A 23,238-nucleotide genomic window follows, 5' to 3' on the forward strand; every position below is an offset into this window, starting at 1 on the left:
CTAATTAACTAACTACTACATATTTGCGACAGAAAGTCAAATAATTTTCTACACTGGATAAGCATGGAATTAGATTTTTCCATGTGCGAGATTCCGCCGAAGAAACGTCAAGAACACCAGACATCCCACTCACTCCCGACCTAAATCGTCTGGATTTCCCTTGCAACTCACGAATAATTCGCGGAGGTATGTAATTTAAAGCAACTGAGAGAACGACGAAAAATAGATAAAAATGACGATCACAAATAATGGATCATAACGCCCGCCACAAGAGCCGCATGATCGATTTAGGATCGCTCCTTCGATATGTATCATTTGGGCCCCGCGACTTCAATACGCAATCATTCTAGGAAATTATCTTTTGTTCAGATCGTTATATAGCTTCCATATCTAATATGGTTGAAAACTATGACCGAAGTGCAAATAAAACTACAACAAATACGCCTCTTCCTCGTTATATATTTGATTGTCATCTTATTATCTTTGAATCTTCAACTATATAATGCACATGTTATGTAGTTTAATCTTTGATCTTTATATTATTTACATCTTTGCAGGCCGGGTTATAGCAGTGTTGTTTGCATGTGTGTATGTATCGTGGGAGAGTGTGAAGTGTGAACATGGTTTTTGGAATGACATCAAGTTATATATGCTCAAGTCCTTGTAAAATTTTGTTCTGCTTGGTTGTGACTGCTGTGTTTGGACCTTCTTCATGTCTTTATGAAGATCAGATTGGAAAGTTCGACTGGTAAATAAATTACATAACCAAACCTGGACAGGTTGATGTATTGTTTGACTTGCATTACTCGACATGCATAGTGCTTTTCGGCTGAATTCCCCTCATAGAATATTGCATAAAGCTTATTAAACAAGATGAAGTTCTCGAATATAGAAGAAAAGCTCACAGCACTATTGACATCTCTGTTTCATATGACTTCTTCAATAGTAACATTACATTTCAGTTACTAGTAATGTGGAGCTAGGCCAACCTACGAATTTTGCCTTTTAATGTGTTTTATGTGGTAATTGTGTGACCATTGCGTATATTGAAAGATTTCGTATTCTTGTACGCTGAAGACCTGCAAGTCACTATGTAGGGAGTGGCGAGAAAACACCTTATCATGCCGTTACAGTAGGTTATTTCAGTTGTTCCATTATTACATGTGATGTGGAATCGCAGATAGTTTCATATTACCGCTTAATTGGTAGTAAATGGCCATATATTTGGTAACGTACGTGTAAAAACAGATAGGCCTACTTAATATTTTAAATCTTCCTTAAGCGTTTGTGTATGGTACTTAACAAAACATTTTTGTGGTAATGTATACAGTTCCCCTGTATTTTTGTAATGTACAATCCATCAACAAATCGCGCAACCTTTGCCTGTGTATCTCTAGTGTTACCTGTGAACACCATATTTAAGACATGCTATGTTTGTGTAGTCAATGTGCAATACAAATTGACACTTACACAGTTTAGGGGGTACATGCGCTGATTACTGGAAAAGTAACTAATTTTGAAGAAAACCGCGTATTTCTGAAGATATAAGCATGTATATGCACAGAATGCCAAAAAACTGCTTGTCATATGGATGCAAAAATAAATAAATAAAATAAAATCAATTAACTGCCTACTTTCACCAACTTATTCATGTTGTTCTGCCAATATGCTGCAGACACCTTAATATATTTCTTCACAGGGTCATTCCATCTCAAATCAACAAACAGTCTGAATCTTGATATCTCAGATTTGGATGGATTTTTTTTTTTCTCCAGTTAATGTACCCACTAATACTAGTTTAAATTTGAGATTTCAAATTTTTCTGACCTTTGTGTTTTGAGTTTCAAGGGTTTAAAAATACAATAAAAACTCCGTTTTTGATCAATCGATGATTGTTTTAAAATGCTGTAGCTCAAAAACTATACAACCTAGAGAGCTCAAACTTGCACCATTGTTTTCCTCTATAAATTCCCTTCAATTTGATATGTAACATGACTGTGTTACTTAAATTTGAAAATTTTAAACTATTCCAAAAAAAATTTTTTTGAAATTTCCAAAATAAGTACCGTCGGATTCTTTATAAAAATTGTGTTGTCCAGTCTGACTACATGCATGCAAAATTTCAAGATGGGGTCTCAATGAGTTGTATAAAATAATATTTTCTACCGCAATACACGCTAGTGAGATGAAAAGCAGACTGTTTCTAGGTTATGAATACTGAGGTAAGGCCTATGTAATTCTAACAAACTTAAATTATTTTGTTAGCCTTTTTATGCATGCAACAGTACCCTCTTATTGTTTGTTAATTCGTTAAATGATATTTTAATGCGAGAATAAAATATTTAAAAAGGTGACAACTTAAGAATCTTACAATTTTGTACTACATTCACTTTTTATTATTAAAAAAAAAAGTGAGATTTTCATATAGGGTCAAGGCTCTAGTTTTGGCCACTACCCCACTTATGGCCACCTTGATGTAGAGGGGAAGCTCCAGTGCATCCTTTCATCATATATTATAAATGGGGGGGGGGGGGGGGGAATAAAATATCTGCAGTATGTCTTCATATCAGATTGCCTAAAACATAATGCAGTCGCTTTCTATATATTCCAGAAAAAACTGCTAGAAATCATAAACCAAAACTTGCCTTTTGCATTTAAAAAGATTAGTCTACTTACTTTTCTGATGACAGCACTGCACAATTTAAAAATAAGAAACTTCCTTAATATGTGTTTGCATAAAACTGATTTTGGAGTCGAAGCAGAGTGGGAGTTCTTTGCAACATCCCATGGCAAGAGCGCATGCAATGGCCTTGGTGGAACTGTTGAGTGGCTAGCTGCTAGTGCCAGCTTACAAAAGCCATATGACCTACAAATCTTAACACCCAAATCAATTCATGTATTTGCCATGGAAAACATAATAAACTTTGACTTTGAATATTGCACAACAGAGTACTATGAACTGACCAAAGAATACTTACTTCCTCGGTTCAGTGACTCAAAAGCGATTGTGGGAACACAAAAGTTTCACTCATATAAACCCTGCACAGGGTGTCAAATTACTGTCAAGCTTTATCATTTTAGTCTGGATGAGTTGCTTGAATATGTGATAACACTGAACCAAATACCACCCTCACATATGGAAAATATTACTGGTGGTTTTGTGACAGTAGCATATGACAACTCTTGATGGCTAGGATGCTATGAAGAAAAATACAATGACATGTACCGAATAAATTTTTTACACCCAGGGGGTCCAGCCCAGTCTTTTTACTATCCATAACCAAGAGATATATTAGATGTCCCAGGAAATACTCTTTTACAAACAGCGAATCCAACAACAGCTACAGGAAGAACCTACACTTTAAGTGCTAAAGAAATGAAGTTGTCTTCTCTTGCTTTGGAAAAAATATCTTAAAAGATCATTAAAGAAGCACGTTTAAATTATATTACACCTACCCTCACTAAACACTAAGTTGTATAGATACCATGTGTATTAACTTTGTAAATACCAATTGGTATTAGAAATACAGTTCTATCCATGCAGATATCTACAAGCTAATCTTTTTCCCAAGTGAAATTACTAACTATGCCAATTTCTAAATAAGGAACTTGTTTTAAATGATTACAAATAACACTGGAAAACCAAGCAAAAGATAATCTCTGCCATTTACAACTAAGTATGAAGGTGAGTGGCTTTTTTCTAAATTTTAACTTCTAGCTCGTATATTACCAATTATAATGTGTTCACTTCCTTCTGATGCATAGTTAAAATAATCATGTACATTAAATTAAAACACCACTATATCATTTAATGAATTAACAAACAATAAGAGGGTAATGTTGCATAAAAAGGCTAACAAAATAATTTAAGTTTGTTAGAATTAAATAGGCCTACCTTAGTATTCGTAGCCTAGAAATAGTATGCTTTTCACCTCACTAGTGTGTATTGCAGTAGTCAAATATTATTTTATACAAGAACTCATTGAGATCCCATCTTGAAATTTTGCATGCATGTAGTCAGACAGATTGCACAACACACATAATTTTTATAAAAAAAATCCAAGGGTACGTATTTTGGAAATTTCAAAACATGTTTTTTTTGAATACTTTAAAATTTTCAGATTTAGGTAGCGTAGTCATACATATCAAACTGAATGGAATTTTTAGAGGAAAACAATGGCACAATTTTGAGCTCTCTAGGTTGTATAGTATTTGAGCTACAGCACTTTAAAACAATCATTGATTGATCAAAAACAGAGGTTTTATTTTTAAACCCTTGAAACTTAAAAACCAATGATCCGAAAAATTTAAAATCTCAAATTTAAACTAGTGTTAGTAGTACAGTCATTTAGACATTTCTAAAATTTTGTGAATGTGGGCTTTCGAACTCAATAAGCAAAAGTTTTTAATGAGGGAGCTCAAAATTGGCAGTGAGTACACTGTAGTCGATTGGTGCCAATTTTGTAGGGATATCTGCCAATAGTTTTGGGCGGCCCTGGCCATACTGTTGAAATAGACGAGAGCTGCTTCATCAGGAGAAAGTACCGTCGAGGTCATACAGCGCGGGAGCAATGGGTCTTTGGTGGTTATGACGTTGAGACAAAGCAAAACGTTATGGTTGCTTTGCCAGAATGTGATGCTACCCATTCACTGCCAATTTTGCAACAGTATATTTTGCCTTGAACCACAGTAGTTTCTGATTTGTGGCAAGCTTACAACACTATAGGTAACTTGCGCTACAATCATCTGACTGTTAATCATTCGCTTTATTTTGTCGATCCCTTTACAAATGCAACCACAAATCATGTGGAATCAGTCTGGCAACACAGCTAAAGAAAAAAATAAAAGGCGTAACGGAACTAAACGTGCTATACTGAATAACTACTTGGTGGAATTTCTCCGGCATCACCGTTTTGGGGAAAATCCGTTCCACACTTTCATTGAGCATGTTCGAAAAATCTATCCTAATACTACAAATTAACTTGAGGTAGCTGTTTTCATCTAATCTGTAATTCGAACTTTAATGTATATCTGTGCCAAATAAACAAATGTGATTTTTGAGAAGATTTTGTTATTAATTCCATCTTTTTTGCAAAAAAAAAGTTTTTGAAATTCTTTGCATAAATATGCAATAGATCATTTTTTATAAAAAAAATTTTGAGACAGTTGATTCATCTTTTTTCCATTCATATGAAAATAAGTACTTTTTTGGTGACGGGCACATCAGATATGACTGTAACACACAATTTTTGAAATAAAATTTTTTTGGTATTCCATGCATATATATGCTTATATCTTCAGAAATACGCGTTTCCTTCAAAAATAGGTACTTTTCTCGTGATCTGCCCATGTACCCTCTAAATTGCAAACTGCCAACAAATTAAGCATTTAAAAAGTTATTGTGACTAATTATTATTATAAAGAAAGCCTGCTGTGCGTATATCATATTTTCTGTGTGGCTTTACTATTCTAGGGAACTATAGAAATCAAGCACAAATACAAATGTTTTATTCCACCTTTGAGCATATTTAAATGCAATTGGTGTAATCAGTGTTAACACAATATCAGTAGTGTGGTGTAATTTAGTACCATTTATTGTACTGCCACACCTTCTCTTGGTGTTGCTTTTAATGCTAAGCTTTCTGCATTTCTTTTGTTCAGTGCTTTGACAATAAGTAGCGCCATATATAACATGTATCTACCAAAGATGAGTTTGGATAGTTCTTGGGATACTTCAGCATACATTTTTTTATGCTTGCTACTATCTACAGTTTAATGTTTTGAATGTACGTAATACATAAATGGCCTGTGCCTTACGTATTTTTAAAGCTTTCTTTATCTAGCACTGCAGTAGTAATTAGTGATCATAAGTTTTGTTCACACAGCCAGATGCAATTCAACCAGTCTTAGGTTTGTAATTTGGTGCTAATTTGTTAAGTGCTGACGTTAAAGTGCTCTTTCTTAAACCATTTATGAGTACTGAATTAGAATTTATCTCCTCTGTAACAGTGTCCACATTTCTTGTTTGTTGATATGTGATATCAGCATATTGCTAGTCTTATCCTTTAATTATAAGGATAATAAGACAAATTGTAACAGTCTCTGCTGCAGGAGAACTGAAGATGCTTGTGGTTTCCACAGAATATTCATCATAAGTTCTTATGCTATATTGTCCCACAGATAAAAATTGTTAATTAAATTGCATACAGCTGCCTGTTAAGAATTTTCAAATAATGAAAGTGGTGACTTAAGGAGGGTCAGTTATATGTAATATCCTATGTTGATACTGTGTTACTGTTGCCAAGTTTTGTATTACTTTTGGCTTTACTGGGTGTACTGATTTAGTATGCATTGAGAAATAGACTTGTCCAGTGACCTAAAACTTGTCCATTCTTTCTAGCTACCAAAACTCAATTTTGCATGGAACGCACCAAAGATACATTTGGAGAAGTGGTGTGTTGCAAAAGACACAGATGGTCTCCCTGATGATCACGACAGTGGACTTCGCTCAGTCTCAGGCATTATTTTCATGCACCCCGTTGGGCAATATTCCTGTTCCTTTTACATTCCATACAAGTTTAAGCTGTTGTGCCTTCCACTTGTACATACCACCATCTACATGCTGCTTTAAGGGCCTTTATTTCAAATATGTGTCCTCGGAGTTTTTTGTGGCGGTGTGATTGGATAAAACCCTCTCATTTTTCAAGCCATGTCAATTTCAATAAAATTCTCGAGCTTTCAATGTCTAGCTCTGCCATCATCATCAGGAGTAACACTACCAACTGCCGGGGCTGGCACTATTTCCCACTTATATACCTAAGGCTGCTGGCACCAATCAGAGAGGGCCAAAACGACACTGCCCGGAAGACAAGTTGGGCAACTCACAGCAGCTACAGCGCACCGCTGGACCGAGTGACGTCAAGTAGCGCAAGGGGCCGGTGCCACGTTTGAAACTGATGCTCTCATCTCCCTACAAGCATGACACATCGGCTATTGCTTCCTTTTGATGTCGAAAGTCCGCTTCTGTACCCTACGCAGTGTGTAGTCCTGGTCTGTTTAAATTGTTGCTGTTCTTTCTAATCTCAGCTGCTTCTTTTATAATGGAGTCCAAGTATGTTGACACATGAGCCAAGACTCTTGTATTCAAAATACAGTTTGAGAACACAAGAGTCTTGGCTCATGCATCAACATACTGGGAATCCCTTATAAAAGAGGCAGCTGAGGTTAGAATGAACGGCAACAATTTCAACAGAGACCAGGGCTACACACACAGTAAGGCATGGAGGCAGCCTTTGGATATCGAAAGGAAGCAACAGCGGATGCTTAACGCTTGGCGGGAGCAAATGTGTCGCAGTCACCTCGCGCCACCTGCCATCACTCGGTCTTGCTGTGGACCGGAGCTGCTGTGAGCTGCCGAATTCGCCTTTTGCGCACAAGTCATGTTGGCCCTCTGTGATTGGTACCAATGACCATGCCCATAGGTATATAAGCGGGAAATAGTGCCAAACAGCAGTCACTAGTTTTGCTCCTGACGACGATGGCGGAGCTAGCCATCAAAAGCTCGAGAATTTTATTGGATATTTCCCAGCTTGAAAACCGAGAAGATTTTATTCATATGTCCTATTGATGTCCCAGTGAACTCGCCTGTCTGTGTACTCAATACGGTGAACAACTGACATCCGTCCCATAACTTGCATCAGTTGTCATGACCAGCATGTCTATAGCTCACCACTGTGTCCCATTTACAAGAAGCAAAGGAAAATTGAAGACTTATGATTGTAGTGCTGTGATATTGCAAAGAAATAGGAATGTCTTTACAGTGCTATTATGGTGACCAGTTTCTTGACAACTGTGGGAAAACCCTTCCGTACCTCCAGATGACTTTAATCCCTGGTCTGATGCAGAGTCAACCCTTTTATAATCCTTTCTCTTACCAGAAAGAGAGATCCCTATCCACCATTTTTGACTGGAGAGGTATTTGTCTGCCCAGCATCTCCATACACATACATCCTCTGGGGGAACCCTTTTCTCAGAACTATGTGGACTTGGAGCTCAACACTGGTAAGGAACCACATGCCATTGGACTGCTCATTTTTCTGTTCCCAGTCTTAAAGTGGGCAAATCTTTGCACTCTCAAAAAGTTTAAAAGATGAAATCCAAAACAATAGTGGTAATGGCAGCTTCCAGCTTTCCAAATTACACCATAGTTATTAAACAGTGGAATTGTAATGGATGTAACTGCCACCTTCTTGAATTGTGACAGCTGCTGTAATTTTATCCTGTGATCTATACCAGCCTGCAACAAACCCGTCGTTGTAATAATCACTATTCTAAGCTTAAATTATACTGCAGTTGCTGTTGGAACCTTGCCAACCCTGAGAAGTCATCCAGATGTCCATTTCTGTTGGGAAAGTGTTCCCCTTCAAACACTGTTCGATGTAGCGGCTTTACAGATTGCATTGACATTTGATGTTACTTTTTGGAACATTTACCTGTCGCCAGAGAGCAAAACATGGTACCCTGAGGTGCTTAACCTGGTACAGTAACTCCCATCACCTTTCCTCCTTGGGAATTGTAATATGCATGACCCATTGTGATGGGAGTTCTTGACAGTCTAGTAGCACTTTCCTTATCGAAAAGTTGATTGATGATTTTCAGTCTCGCTGATGGATCCCATACCCATGTCAGTACAGCATGTGATGAATTCAACTTATTACAATGTGACAGTGACCAACTCCCAGTGGACTCGTTGTTCCCATTCCACGCCCCCTCCAAACCGACCAGTCTGTTGGTCATTCCAGTGGACAATCTGGCAGACCTACATTTCTGACGTCACTTTGCTGTATTCACATCTGTACCTACTGTCAAGATGTAACAGCTGTAATTGAAGAGGAGGGGATGTAGCAGTCCCATAATCCAGAAATCCTTGTCAGTAATGACCAGTCTTGAGAGGGAACAAGGAAAAGTACTGTCAGACCAATGCAGGCCTTCAATGATTCAAATTACTCCCCCAACTGACAGTTTCATAATCTTCAAATAGCTGTAAGCAACAGCCCGTTATTTAATGAAACACCAAAAGAAAGAATTGAAATTGGGCTGGAAATCTATGTAGAGGTTTACTATCCACCCATTTAACTGTAATCGTCAAATCAATTCCCGTACTCTTTTTTCTACTGGAGGAATTGAGTGTCTTCACAGCAGATCAGGTTGCTGTTGCCATGGCAATTTTCTAATACCCAGTGAACAATCTGCAGACTATTAGTCTATACTACCCTCATGACCCGACAGAATTCTTTTACACAATTTTTTGCCACACTGGCTACCCATGGGCCTCTCATCATACAGAGAAACCACAGGAGTGACAAGACTGATTGTCTAGCGAGCAATGTGACAGCAAAATTGATTTGGTGAATGACACTCACTAAAATTGACATTTTTGATATAAAAGAGTTAATCAGTTTTGAGGTATGTTATGTTATAAGAACTGAATTTTATATGTGACACTAAAGACTTATTATATTCCAAAAAATTAATGTTCATCTACTCAGTATATGAATAAAAACTCTACTCCATTTGCTGTTCCCGGGAGGACAGGGTGAAGGGTGGCAAGTACTCCCACCCCTTCCATCTGCCCTCTTCTGCAGATGCCTGTGCTCTCAAGTTGCTGGACAGTCAAAAGGTGCTCATTGACCAGCCCAAGGTGTGTGTGCCTGGGCTGGTGAACCACTGATCCAAACACAGCAGTACCTCTTCATGGCTAGCCAAGCTAGGAAGTACTAGCATTGCCATAATCACTACGATGTAATCTGCTCTCAACCTCAGATTATGGGCATGTGTTCAGAAATCACTGTTGTACAACCAAGCCTTTTGAAATCTTTTCTAAGGAATGTTTTCTAGAAACTGGATCCGTCAGACCTCAAGATAATGATCAAGGAATTGAATATACTGTCACCGTGAATACTTCAGAGGCACAGAGTGATTGGAAACTTACTAGGGAACAAGAAATCTTTTGTTCCAGGCTAGGTTTTTAGGTATTCTTTTTCTTCAACTTGAAGGGGGCTGCTGTATCCTCCAGTGACTCAGCCACCAGTCCTACAGTCATGTACTGTGGGTTGCCAAAACTCCAGCCCGCTAATGTGACTACTTCCAGAGACCAAATGAAAACAATATTACACCAACTAGAATAAACAGGTTGTTTTCAACCAAACCTCCAGCAGTGACCACGGTACTTTGTTATGCCAGCCTTACCACCAGAAGCATAAGCATTGCTGCAAATGGTGTTCTTCCAGACAGGTATTTAGGTTGCTGCCGAACCACTGTGCAGCCAGTTCACACTCCAGGATTCTTCCCGCTGCTCCTAGCAGCTCATCATTTGGGAGTTTACATTGCTTAGCCAACAAGGAGTATCTTGCCAAAGTGTTCGCACACTTCATCCATCCTTAAGCATCTACTGCTGACTGCCAACTTCCACCACAGAGGCTTCGGCCTACATCCATTATTGAGCACTGTCAACTCCAACCTTAAGCAATTTGCCCATACTTGAGCACACTACAAGTACATCTGAGCATGGCCTCTTGGACTTCACCTATCCTCATGCACCTGCTGCACACTGCCAGCCACAGCCTCACATATGTTGTCTATGTAAGAACATTCTAGCATACCATTAGTGATTGACTTTTCAGCATGAACGAGTTAGTGCCAACTCGTGTCCCAAGGAACTATGCTCTTGTAATATGTTCATTAAACTTAATAAATTTGAGTTGTTCCTAGCAACTTGGATCCTGGAATTTGTAATGTGTTGTTCCTCTTGCTCACGAACTGGCAGGTGTTGCACAATTTTATTGTTTTGTATTGTAATTAGCGTAAACAGGTTGATAACCTCAGCTAATCCACAATTTTTCCTGACTATCTCTTCAGATATTACTTTACTGAATAACTAGCTAGCTGACCAAAAAATACAGTCGTTAATGCACCAGAATGGGCGAGACAACGCCTTAGTAGAAAACTTCTTGTCTGCTTTGGCTCTCCCCATATCCTGAGAGTAATCCTGCAGATTTACATAATGTGAAAAAATTGTTTACAATTTGGCAGATACAATACAACAGATATAAACTCAAGATGACATTTTGCTTTGCAGTGGAGTACACAATGCAGCAGATGAAGCAGCCAATATGTGTAAGGAGAAATAGATGTTATGTGAGCTTCAGCACATTGTCGAGTAAAAGGATCATGTGATTTTACAAGAAATTAGAAGCTGTGGGCAGTCAAATCAATAACCTGACCATGATGAATCTCTTGTCAATTACTCAAATTGAAGAAACTATTCCTTATAAGGTTAAGAATATACATACCATTTTTGAGAAAACATGTTTTAATCAACTGTTTATATTTCATTTCACAACCACTATGAACTTATGGTTTCCTCTGGGGCTGAAACTATAAACTTTTGTCTAAAAATAAAATACTCACTATATCATAATCTGATCTGACTCCATCGTGGAGCTGTCAATGTACCCGAGTGCCATGTAAGAAGAACCTGGATTCAATTTTTGATACTTCCAGGGATTATTTCTTATTGGGAGGACTGGGATGGGGTATACTCAGCCTCTTGAGACCAATTTGGGATCTATCCAAATTATAAGTAGTTTCTCCAAGGTCTGGAAAACAGACAACAGCTGGGAGAGCCACGTCCTTACTTGGCATCCAGATGACACCATATGGCAGATGATGGCATGTCTTACCTGCACAACTGTTCATTTTTTACTTTGAAGACAAATTTAAAATTATGCTGATACATCAGTCATCTTAATAATAGCAAGGTTAAAACAGGGGATTGGTATCTCCTGATGAATTGTCTTTTAAAATTCACTGTTTTTCTTATCACTGCGAACAGCGTGATACCTATGATTACGGTAGCCAGTTCTGACCTGTGTGTTCGTGGACGACCTTGGTGGATGCAACTACTCCAATAGGAACACACAAGGTGCAGCTGATGAAGTTGGAGGGGTGGATGGTACTTTTGGTTTCAAATTTTCACTAGAAGGAAACATATTGTTTAATTTTCAATGTTTAAGGGACACTTATATTTCACCAACACTAGCTTTGACAATTGTGAATAACTTGGTGAGGTTTTTGACAATTACATTGGGTGAGCTGTATTTGTTACCTCATTTGAGTGAAGGAAGACAAAGATTGCTCGAGGCCTGTGCTCTCTGAAAGTGTGTCAGTCACAAATCTGGGGCAGCAGAGAGAGCTTATTTGCTCTAATATTATTTAACATTCAAAAAGTCCCTTCTGAAATGTGGTATAAAGTGTACAGATCATGATACCTTATACACCTGAATATGACTGATACAAACAATCCACTGTGGGGGTATTAGGGCTAGCAACAAGTGTGGAACCAAGAGGAGATACAAAGAATGGAAGACCAAGAGAAAAGAGTGTGGATTAAAAAGAGAGTAAAGCAAGAATGAAGTCTCTCTTCTGTTCAGCCCATGTATCAAAGAAGCAATGAACGAAACTAAAGGAAGGTTTGGAAGTTGGGTTAATATTCAGGGTTGAAAGATTCACTGACGAGATTGCTGTCTGCTCTGCAAGTGAAGAATTACTGGTCCTGGGAGTTAAAATAAACAGACTACTGAGGACAAAATATGCTTGAGAGTGAGCCAAAGAAAGATGAAAGCAATGAGAAGTAACATAAATGAGATTAGTGATAAACTTAACATCAGTACTGGAGACAAAGTATATGGAGTGAAGGAGTTTATTATTTTGGAAACAACGTGCCAGACAGAGCAAGGTAGACATCAAAAGCAGACTATCACAGGTAAAGAGAGCACTTCTGGCCAAAAGAAGTCTACTAGTATCAAACATAGGCCTCAGCCCTGATACAGGAAATTCTGGGAGAGAAGAGAATTGAGGCATTTGAGATGTGGCAATACAGAAGGGTATTGAAAATTAAGTGGAGTCGTAAGGTAAGAAATAAGGTGGTTTTCTGGAGAATTGAGGAGGAGAGGAACATGGGGATAACATAGAACAAGATGAAGGGACAGGATCATATGGTGTATTAAGACATCAGGGAATATCTTCAGTGGTGTTAAGAGTGGCTGCAGAACCATCCCACTATATGTCCTTTATGTTGAGATTGCTAAGTCCCCACGTCTCAATGAGTGAAGTGTGTACAAACCATCAAGTGCTATGAAATCTCTGGCATTCCATCTTGTATCTATTCCAGTATGGAAATGACTTTCATAAATTGCCCACATGCTAGCACATGGCTCATAAGCTGGATGAAGCATGATGTTACAGCTCTTGATGTGAACTGAATTTCAGGCCTTACCCAAAGATGAAGGTACAGTGGGAAATACTGTCTACTATGTGCTATACAGTATAAATGTTGGCTGGGCAAATCATCACCTGTTAGACTCTGAGTTGTATTGATCCTGTGGGTTAGAAGATGAACCATATATTGCATTATTAAAGATAAGTTTTTGTGCAATAAATTCTAGCAATTCATGTTGTAACTTAATAGCCGGTAAAGACATTAGAGGTTTCTAGAATGAGGGGAAGGCTACTTACAAGAATTTTCAGTGCATTGGGACTCATGCATATTAATGAGCTTGCAGACAATATTAATAGTAAAACCAGGCTTTCTGCACATGATATAGTTATCTACAATGAAGTACTATCTGAAAGAAGCTGCATAAATACTCAGTGAGATCTTGATAAGATTTCAAAGTAGTGCAGATATTGGAAACTCAGTCTAAATGTTCAGAAATGCAAAGCTTTGCACCTCACAAAATGTTAGAACATAGCATTGTATGACTACAATCACTGTTTTAATTGGCCAATTGGTACAAATATTGGCATGTAACACTTGGTAGGGGTATGAAATGGAATGATCACATAGGCTCTGTCATGGTAAAGCAAGTGGTAAACTGCAGTTTATTGGTAGAATACTGGGGAAGTGCAATCGACCTACAAAGAAGATTGCATACAAATTACTCATGCAACCAGTTTTAGAATATTGCTCAAGTGTGCGGAGCCCATGCCAGGTAGGAGTAACGGGATCTTGAACTATACAGAGAAGGGCTGCATGAATGGTCAAAGGTTTGCTTAATCCGTGGGAGAGTCATAGACATACTGAATGAACTGAACTGGCAGACCCTTGAAGACAGAGATAAACTATCGTGAGATAAAGTTGCAGGAACCAGCTTTAAATGATAATTCCAGGATATACTACAATCTCCTCTATATCACTCACATAGAGATCATGAGAATGAGATCAGAATAATTACTGCATGCCCATAGGCATCCAGGCAGCAATTCTTCCTGCACTCCAGACATGAGCGGAACAGGAAGAAGCCCTAATAACTGATACAATGGGACATACCCTCTGCATGCCACCTCATGGTGGTTTGCAGAATATAAATGTAAATGTAGAAGAAAAAGTGAAAACCAGAATAGTGAGTTGTTGTAAATTTTTCTATGTACAAAATAAATTTTGAGTTTTTGGATGAAATGAAATGTGCATGTGGCTATGGCCTCCCATCGGGGATGCCGGTCATCTGGTGCAAGTGTTTTTAGTTGAGGCCACTTGGACAGCATATGTTTAAACGAAGATGCAGTGATGATGAAGACAACGCAACACCCAGTCCCCAAGAGGAGAAAATCTCTGACCATGCTGTGATTTGAATCTAGGCCCCTCACTTGGCATTCTGGCGTGCTGATCACTTAGCTTTAGAGGTGGTCAGTTTTTGGATAAGAAGGTAAGAAAGGTATCATGGCTCACCATCGACACTGCATAGAGCAGCATTCAGAAACCCTCAAATGTGGCTCCAGAGGAAGATATACAAGTATATGTGGACCAGACTGGAAAGACAAGGAATAGAAAGGTATAAGAAATGGAAAAAAAATGAGTAAAGCTAGTAATTAAGAACAGTCATGAGTAATAAAAGAAATAGTCTGAGGCATTTGATGGTTATGGTCTGCATAATGAATTATGCTTCAGAATCAATAATGACTGGATGTAAGGTCAAGTGATTGAGAAGAACTATTAGACAACATCAGCAGAAACTCATCATACAGAAAAATATGTTGGAGAGAGGCAAGGAATGGAAAGTGCTGCAGCTTGCAGTAATAGGTTTGCGTGTGTGAGAGAAAAAGTAGTGGTTGTGATACATGCCAAATTCCTAGGGTTTCTCCCTAAAGATAAGTTGTACCAGTATTGAATGTTGTGTATTATTTGACTATTTTTCTCTTCCTTCAGTATCTTTGAGGTAATTGGGCATGGTTCAGAGATTTTAGTTGTCATGTCCCGTACACAGCACTCCCGTTATAGGTACATTAGTCTTAGCTATAGAAGGTTTTTCACTTGTGTCAAGGATAAGACTTGGCAGTCACTAATTATTTGGACAGTAAGCTTTAGTTAAAATAACATTATTAATTGATGATGATTCAGTTAGGCATTTTACACCTTCAGGCTGATTAAGAGGCAGTGTGTCATGTCATTCGACTAATTGTATGTTGCAGGAAACAGTCATACGTTGGGAAGCTGAAGTTTGCAGAATTTGATGTGAATTTGTCTCTTAGGAGAATATTTGTAGCTACAGAGGAAAATGTTGTTGCTGCATTGAACTCAAAATCAGGTTTGTTCACTTACATGTGTCATGATGATAAACTATAATCAGTGGTAAATGTGCTTTTTAGTACATTAATATGCATTGGTCCTTTTTTTAGGTCAAATTTTATGGCGACAAGTTCTGGAGAAGGGTGGACAAGGTGATATCCACTTTTTGGGTGTGGATGGGTCTGCTGTGGTGACAGTAAGTGGAGACAAGGTTTTGACTTTAAGAGGCTGGGATCAAAATGCTGGTTACCTCCTATGGGAATGGCCATTACCTTTGCAACTTTCTCTGGACAGGTAGTGACAGTTTCTACTGTGGGCACTATTTGTAATAAAAATATTTTGTTAGTGTTGTTGTTCACATCACATCTTAATCTGCATAACCATTAGAATGGAAAACTTTGATTTGATGGAGGTCATGTGACTAATGATAAAGGTGAACATTATCTTCATCAGTACTGAAAAAAAAATTGATATGATTTCTTTCAAGTAATTATTGTTAATGGATGATACGGGTTCTATCTTATCTGTCAGTTGTTCAGTTACATAATAATGAAAATGAAGACTGTGTGCATGTTAAACATAGTAGTAGTTTTATTATTATTATTATTATTATTATTATTATTATTATTATTATTATGTCTGGAAGGATTGGGGTGTGTCACTAACAAAACTGCTGCGCTTCTTAAGAAAAAAAGGGGGGGGGCAAATAGAGCTGCTAAAGTTAAAATAAACATTCTAAATGTTGGTCACCATTAAGTGATTTATGCCATCACACTATAGTACTTCATGAAATATTGCAAGTTTATGGTGGACAATATTAAACTATTTGATCTTCCCATCTCACCAGCTGAATTCTTGTTGTTAAACAGAAATTTTACTGCCATGGCTTGAATGGAGGATCATCACACATCTCCATTGCTTCGCCACCTTGAGCAGTCCACCTTGGAAGCGAAATGTAGAGTATGAAGCCTATGAACATGTGTTACAATGTAGACTAATAAAGTAGACAACACACACACACACACACACACACTCACGACCACTATCTCTGTCTGCCAATGCTGGACCACGAGCAACTGTGCTTGATGATAGGAAAAGCATTTTGGGTGGTGGTGGTGGTGGTGTAAGGAACAGGCTGGGTCAGGGAGGGGGAAGGATAGCGGAAAACAATAGAGTCCTGCTTGTGAGTGTGTACAGGGACTGGTGGGAACAGGGCAGGGCAGCTAGGTGCAGTCGCAGTCGGGAGGCACCTAGCTGCCTTACCTTGTTCCCACCCCATCCCTGTATGCTTCCACAAGCAGCACTTTACTGTCACCAACCCCTACCCTGCTATCCCCCCCCCTTCCCCAGCTGCCTCCTTACCCCCACCATCCAGAATGCTTTTCCCATCAAGCACAGTTGTTCATGGTCCAGACTTGGCAGCCAGAGACAGTGACCTTGTGTGTGTGTGTGTGTGTGTGTGTGTGTGTGTGTGTGTGTGTGTGTGTGCGTGCGCGTGCGCGTGCGTGCGTGCGTGCGTTCGTGCGCTCACGCACACGCATGCTGTCTACTTTAGAAGAAGACCTTTTCGCCAAAAGCCCACTTGCTTAGCTGTCTTTTTGTTCTGTCTGTCTGTGACTTAACTTCTCCACTGTAAGGTGAGTAGCGATCTATCCATTTCATAATATTGTGTCATTATTCTGTCCTGGATTTTCCATTGTTTAATTTTATCGTAACACACACTTATGAGGTGTGATCAGAAAGCAATGGGAATTTTTTTTATTTTGTAGGCTTTATACATCTGATTTTAATTTTTTTTTATCTTGCTGGTACATGTGCCCCAGTTATATATTTACATTTTCAGATGCTTGGACTATTTAGTTTATTGTTGACAGTTGAAAAGATTACGGGTGTTTTCAAGTGCTCAGCGAAATTTTAGTTTTGAAAAAGATGGATCAAAGAATTCACATTAAATTTTGTTTGAAGAATTTAATAAAGTGCAGCACCACATTGTAAATGTTGACTGTAGCTTTTGGCAAATCTAAAAGAGTTTACATTGAGAAGACATTGAAGATGATGACCATCCTGGATGCTCCAGCACACAAATTATTGTCAACAGTGTGGAAAAATAAAGAAAATGGTTCTGGAAACCACAGAATCTCCGTCAGAGAGACTGATGATGTCTGCATATCCTTTGGCTCATGAGAATCAAATTATTATTATTATTATTATTATTATTATTATTATTATTATTATTTTGGATGAAATATGTAGCAGCAAAGTTTGTTCCAAATAGTTGAATTTTGACCAAAAACGATGTCACTTAGAAAGCGCACAGGAATTGCTGGATGAAGTCAACAACAATCCAGACCATTCTAAAGAATATTATAGCAGGTGACAATTTATGGCTTTGACATCTAAACCAAGGCCAAATGGAAACTGCCAGAAGAGCCAAGACTGAAAACTTCAACAAGTTCGGTCACATGTGAAGGTTCTCCTCACAGTTTTCTTCAATTACAATGGGATAGTGCATCATGAGTTTCTGCCTTATTGGTGTATAGTCAATAAGGAATACTACGTGGAAGTTGTGTACCATTCGTGTAAAGCAATCTGAAGAAAATGACAAGAATTGTGGCAAAACTGCTCATGAAAATTGCATCACACCTCAATGCTTGTTCATGATTTTTTAGCAAAAAGCAAAACCTTTATGTTGCCTCAGCCACTGTATTCGCCAGACCCTGCAACTTCCTTCTATTCCTGAGGCTGAAGTGAACCATGAATAGATGTTGTTTTTCCACCATTGATGAGATAAAAACAGAATCACTGAAGGAGCTGTACACCATAATGAAAAGTGAGTTCCAGAAGTGCTTCGAAGAGTTGAAAAAGCATTGGAACAAGTGTATTAAATCTGATGGAGTTACTTTGAAAGGGGACAAAGTTGATGTTGATGAAAAAAATAAAGATTCTTTAAGAAAAAGAAAGATTCACATTACTTTTTGATCACACCTCACATTGTTGTAAATGCCACTATTGACTCATTGTCATTTTTTCTGTATAATTTATTTAACAAACATTTTTTATCCCAAAAGTAACTGTCACATCCTATCCACTTTCTTTGTGGTCGAAGAATACAATTCTCAGTTGTTGGTTGTGCACCTATGATCATTGTTTCAGTGTATACACATATGAACTTACAAACTGTTTTGCATATTTGTTCGTCTGATTAATTATCATTGTTAACCTGTTGTCAAAGAAGGATGTGAAAATGCCAGTGATTTGGAAGACGTGAAAAATGAATTTTTACGCATGATCTCTCTGTAAATGCATATTTACTCTGACCTGCATGACAGTTAACAGACCATGTTGTTGTAGAACAGCTGTCAACACTTTTTCAACACCTCCTTTGCCTCTTGATGCTTCTGTATCACTATCATTAAAGTCCTGATGATCACTGTCTTCTCCAAACAACAGACACAGCAAGAATATCTGTTAGATGATGCTTACAGCAGGCAGTGTGACTCTTGCAATACATTTTGTAGATCCTTCCAAATGTTGTCAAGTGTGAGAGTGAGCATGGTTTGGAGAACACGCAATGCAGTGCCACCAGACAGTGTGAACACAATTTGGAGAGCACACGTGGCTAGGCAACAGGCCTGCTGGAGTCCACTTCATAGAGCATGGTCTAGGGGCTAATATTCTGGTTTTGAATTTAAATTCGGCTTTCATTTTTAAAATATTGAGAAACTTGAGGTACTAATCCAAAGTTTGTGATTAACATATAAACATTCATCAGTGACTGTTATTAGTTTGTAAGAAGATCAACTGTTGTATAGTTGATAATTAGCACAAACAATCTGTACAATTATGCCAGTGTTGTTACATAAAATGAAGCCACTTAATTTTCTCCAGATTTTTGATCAAACGGCCTAGATGTGGTGGAACACTGACTTGCAATAACTCAGTGGCCTTTCAGCTTCATGTTCTTTGTTGAACTACACTTGCAGCTCAGTTTTTTTTATGGCATCTTGATTAGGATGCATTTATATTTGACATTCATGTCTTCAAAAATTAACATCTCTCTCTATGTATAATTTCGTGGAAAAGAAATAATATAAATTTTGCTTCCTTAAGGGGGGTAGGATGTCAAACGGGCCGACTTGGAGCAGGAGAGGCACCACAGGACATTTTAATTTCCACTGTCTATACTTTTACAAGTAAATTCATAAAACTTTATCAGCATGACCAGGAAGGATTCAGGATTCACACTTGTAGTAGCAGAAGTTCAAAAACATAACAAAATTTTTTTTTTTTACACGTGCAATTTTATCATTTTTTCACTTACTATTGGCTGCATTTGTTGCTATAGGTACACTTTTCTTCATAAGTAAGAGAGACTGTTCGATGAATTTTGTACAGGATACAAACCATACTTACAGGTATCTGAAACACTAGAATCCATTTAATTTATGTACAAATAAATGAGCTGTTACGTTTTAAACTTCATATTTGGAAAAAAATCAAATTTTGTAGTTAATTATCTCAATTTTTTACCACAGTTTTTAATAGATTTGGAAAATTCTAGAGTTTCATACACCTGTTGATTTATTTCAATATTCATATAATACTTCTTGTTTTCTGCTAATCTTTTTAGAATATTTGATTTTCCTCAGACTTTTATTCTCCCCCCTGACCTCCCCACATCCTACCATGATCTGCAGTAATGTTTCATGTTGAGTGGGTTTCATTTGATGGCATACAGTCTTTGTAGTTCATAGCAGTAGATGTGTTTTACATTATTTGAAGTGCAATTTTTGTTGTAGATATTTTATATAATTGATAAACTGTTCCCAACTCTCTTTCCCTTTTCTGTAATGCTATTACTGGTGGCACTGTTGTAATTTATTCCCTTTGTACAGTGCAGATACTGTAATGTGGCAGTCACCATGATAGTAAACAAACAAGAATGTGTACCACAGTGAGGAGAGAAGAGGTGCAGTGAAACAAGTTCAGCCTCGTTCCCTCAGAAGTGGCAGTTTACACTCAAGTTTTGTTGTTCTGCTAAAGCAGAACTGTCATTATGGTCATAGAGAACGCTGATCCTTTCTTGTGTTATGATTCACACTGAAATCCTATGATAGACCAAGTCTCTTCAGTCACTTCAAAATAAGAAAAGATAACAACAGGCAACACACAATTCAAAGCAGAGCATAGTACTCAAAGCATTCATTTACAGCTACCACACTGTTTCCACCTGATGTTGACACTGTCGTAGATGAGGTAGTACAGGCCTGATCACTGCTAGTTTCTTATGCAACCACAATCCAAAAAAGCCCACCCAATATGGCCACATTAAAGTGTCTGCAGTATATTTAAATTTCTACACTGTTAATTGTTGTTTATTTGTTTTTCACAGACTGTGTTGTTGTGCTTCGTTCCGTATCAACAATTCTCTCTCTTCGTATGTTGTATATAATTCTACATTTTTAATAGTCTAAAAGTTTTTCCAGCTTTGCCACAGGTGCCGGCATTTGTATAGTGTTAGCGAATGCCAGTCAGTCAGTTTAACTGAGCTTGTGATTTTTATTGAATAGTGCTACTTTTATCATTATCAGAATGACAACATTATTTCAGAAATATATTTTCTATGGTTTCAGATTAAAAGTTAGCAAATGGTTTGTAAACTCTGGGAATCTATACCATGTGGAACCAGAGGCTCAAAAACAAGTAACGGTAACAGTGTTCAAACTTGTAACAGGGGCAAAGTTTGGTGGTAGTAAACTTCAATCACCATGGCTTGGAGACGACTCTAGGTAAGAATAATGTATATCAACCATTTCTATCGTTCAGGTGCAACATCTTTTTCATTTGATTACTGTAAAATACGCACTTTTGTTCTGGTACATTTCTTGGCAATTTTAATACCTAATATATTGGAATGCAAATAACTCTAGGAGTAGAGGAAGTGAGTCATTGATAGGCACGAAAACCAAGACAGAATGCTTCTATCATTTTGAAAAATACTTTGACAGGGCTATAGAGCACTTGCATGTGCTTGCTCGCTCTCTCTCTCTCTCTCTCTCTCTCTCTCTCTCTCTCTCTCTCTCACACACACACACACACACCTGTATGGCTACACTGTTAAGTCTGACAACATTGTGTCGACTTAGGGGGCAGTTTGACTGCTGTGAGGAGTTGTATTGAGTGAAGTGCATAAATGGAGGATGTGGGGAGTAGAGTGATAGTTGGGGAAGGAACAGGTAATCTCATTCAGGCTGCAGGCAAAGGACGTTGTGCACAGCACATCATGAAGTGGAGAAGTGGGCTGGGAGGGTGAGAGAGAAGAGAGGAAGAGGGAAGAAGGTATGGATGCAGGATGAAATGCAGGTCCTGGACCACAGGTGGAGGTCACTATTGGGCTATTGGAGATTCCTGCCAGGAGTATTACTTGATTAAAGTTTGTGTTGTAATGACAACTCCCCTTTATCTGATTCATAGAAGCTGGTGTTGTGGGAAGGATCCATGTGGCACAGGTTGTGAAGCAGCTATTAAAATCAAACATTTTGTGCTCAGCAGCGTGTTCTGCCACTTGGTGATCAATTCTGTTCTTTGGCATAGTTTGCTGGTGGCCATTCATTCAAGTGAACAGCTGGTTGATGGTGATGCCTGTCATGAACCAACCAACCAACAAACCACCACCATAAAGAGGATGAGGACTAACAATTGCTCAGTAAGTTCAATAAAGTTCTCTCTTTGCAGTGTCTAGTCCGATACAATTAAATGACAGCTAGCATTGACCAGTAAAAATTGTCTGAAGTAATGGAAATGCTCTGCTTACAAATAAGGACCCAGCCAGCCAGTATGACAATGGCCATTTTGTAAGTCTTTATGGAGAGGCTAGATAAACAATACCTGATGGACTGATTAAAAATATCAACCAGTAAACCAGAAAAATCATACATGCACTGTATCAATTTTCATTAGGCCTACTATAGTCACTAAAGATGATGATGATGATGATAAACCCTCAGAGCAATGAAAAATTCTTATTCGATTGCCATTGATGGAGTTCTGGCAACTGTTGTCAGGAACTGAACACACACTGCTGCTGAACCACAAACTCACCTCTGTGCCTGTTCTTTCCAGGCAGTTATACTCCCAGAGTCACTGAAAATGTTGGAAGTAATTCCTATTTTTTAAAAAAAAGCAGATAGTAAAGACATGAACAACTCTACGCCTGTCACAATTTCATCCTCTTTCTCTACAGTATTTGAAAAAATTATGTAAAAAGTTATACAAAAATTGATTGCCTTCATTGACAATCAATGTATACTCATTATATCTCAAAATGTGTTTAGAAACAACAATCCACAGAAACATCGGTGTATGACTGCATTAATACAATACTAGCTCATTTAGATACAAAACAACCCACTATGGGCATATTTCTGTTCTGTCAAAGGCTTTTGGTGCACAGGATCACAAAATATTACTGATAAAAATTGAACAGTATGGTATCAGAGGACTTTCAAATAAATGGATCATCATTCCTAAGTAATCACACACAGAAGGCCAGTATTCTCTGCACCGACAAACAAAGCTGGAATTCTATCAGGTAGTTAAACTAGTAAGTAAGG

General features: G+C 38.1%; 1 protein-coding gene across 2 annotated transcripts in view; it reads left to right on the forward strand.

Annotated features, from left to right (window-relative positions):
* The first annotated feature begins 515 nt into the window (after positions 1-515).
* The window catches only part of LOC126267760 (ER membrane protein complex subunit 1), a 124,252-nt gene continuing 101,529 nt past the window's right edge, over positions 516-23,238 (forward strand). The window contains exons 1-4 of one of the 2 annotated variants that reach the window (XM_049973067.1): positions 516-748; positions 15,529-15,644; positions 15,736-15,919; positions 21,259-21,414. In XM_049973067.1, the coding sequence (XP_049829024.1) occupies positions 621-748; positions 15,529-15,644; positions 15,736-15,919; positions 21,259-21,414 (584 nt within the window). In that variant the 5' untranslated portion in view covers positions 516-620. The remainder of the gene's footprint in view (positions 749-15,528; positions 15,645-15,735; positions 15,920-21,258; positions 21,415-23,238) is intronic. The other variant, XM_049973074.1, reaches the window with a different exon arrangement.

The sequence above is a fragment of the Schistocerca gregaria genome, chromosome 1 (assembly GCF_023897955.1).
Source record: "Schistocerca gregaria isolate iqSchGreg1 chromosome 1, iqSchGreg1.2, whole genome shotgun sequence".
In the NCBI taxonomy this organism is placed as follows: Eukaryota; Metazoa; Arthropoda; class Insecta; order Orthoptera; family Acrididae; genus Schistocerca; species Schistocerca gregaria.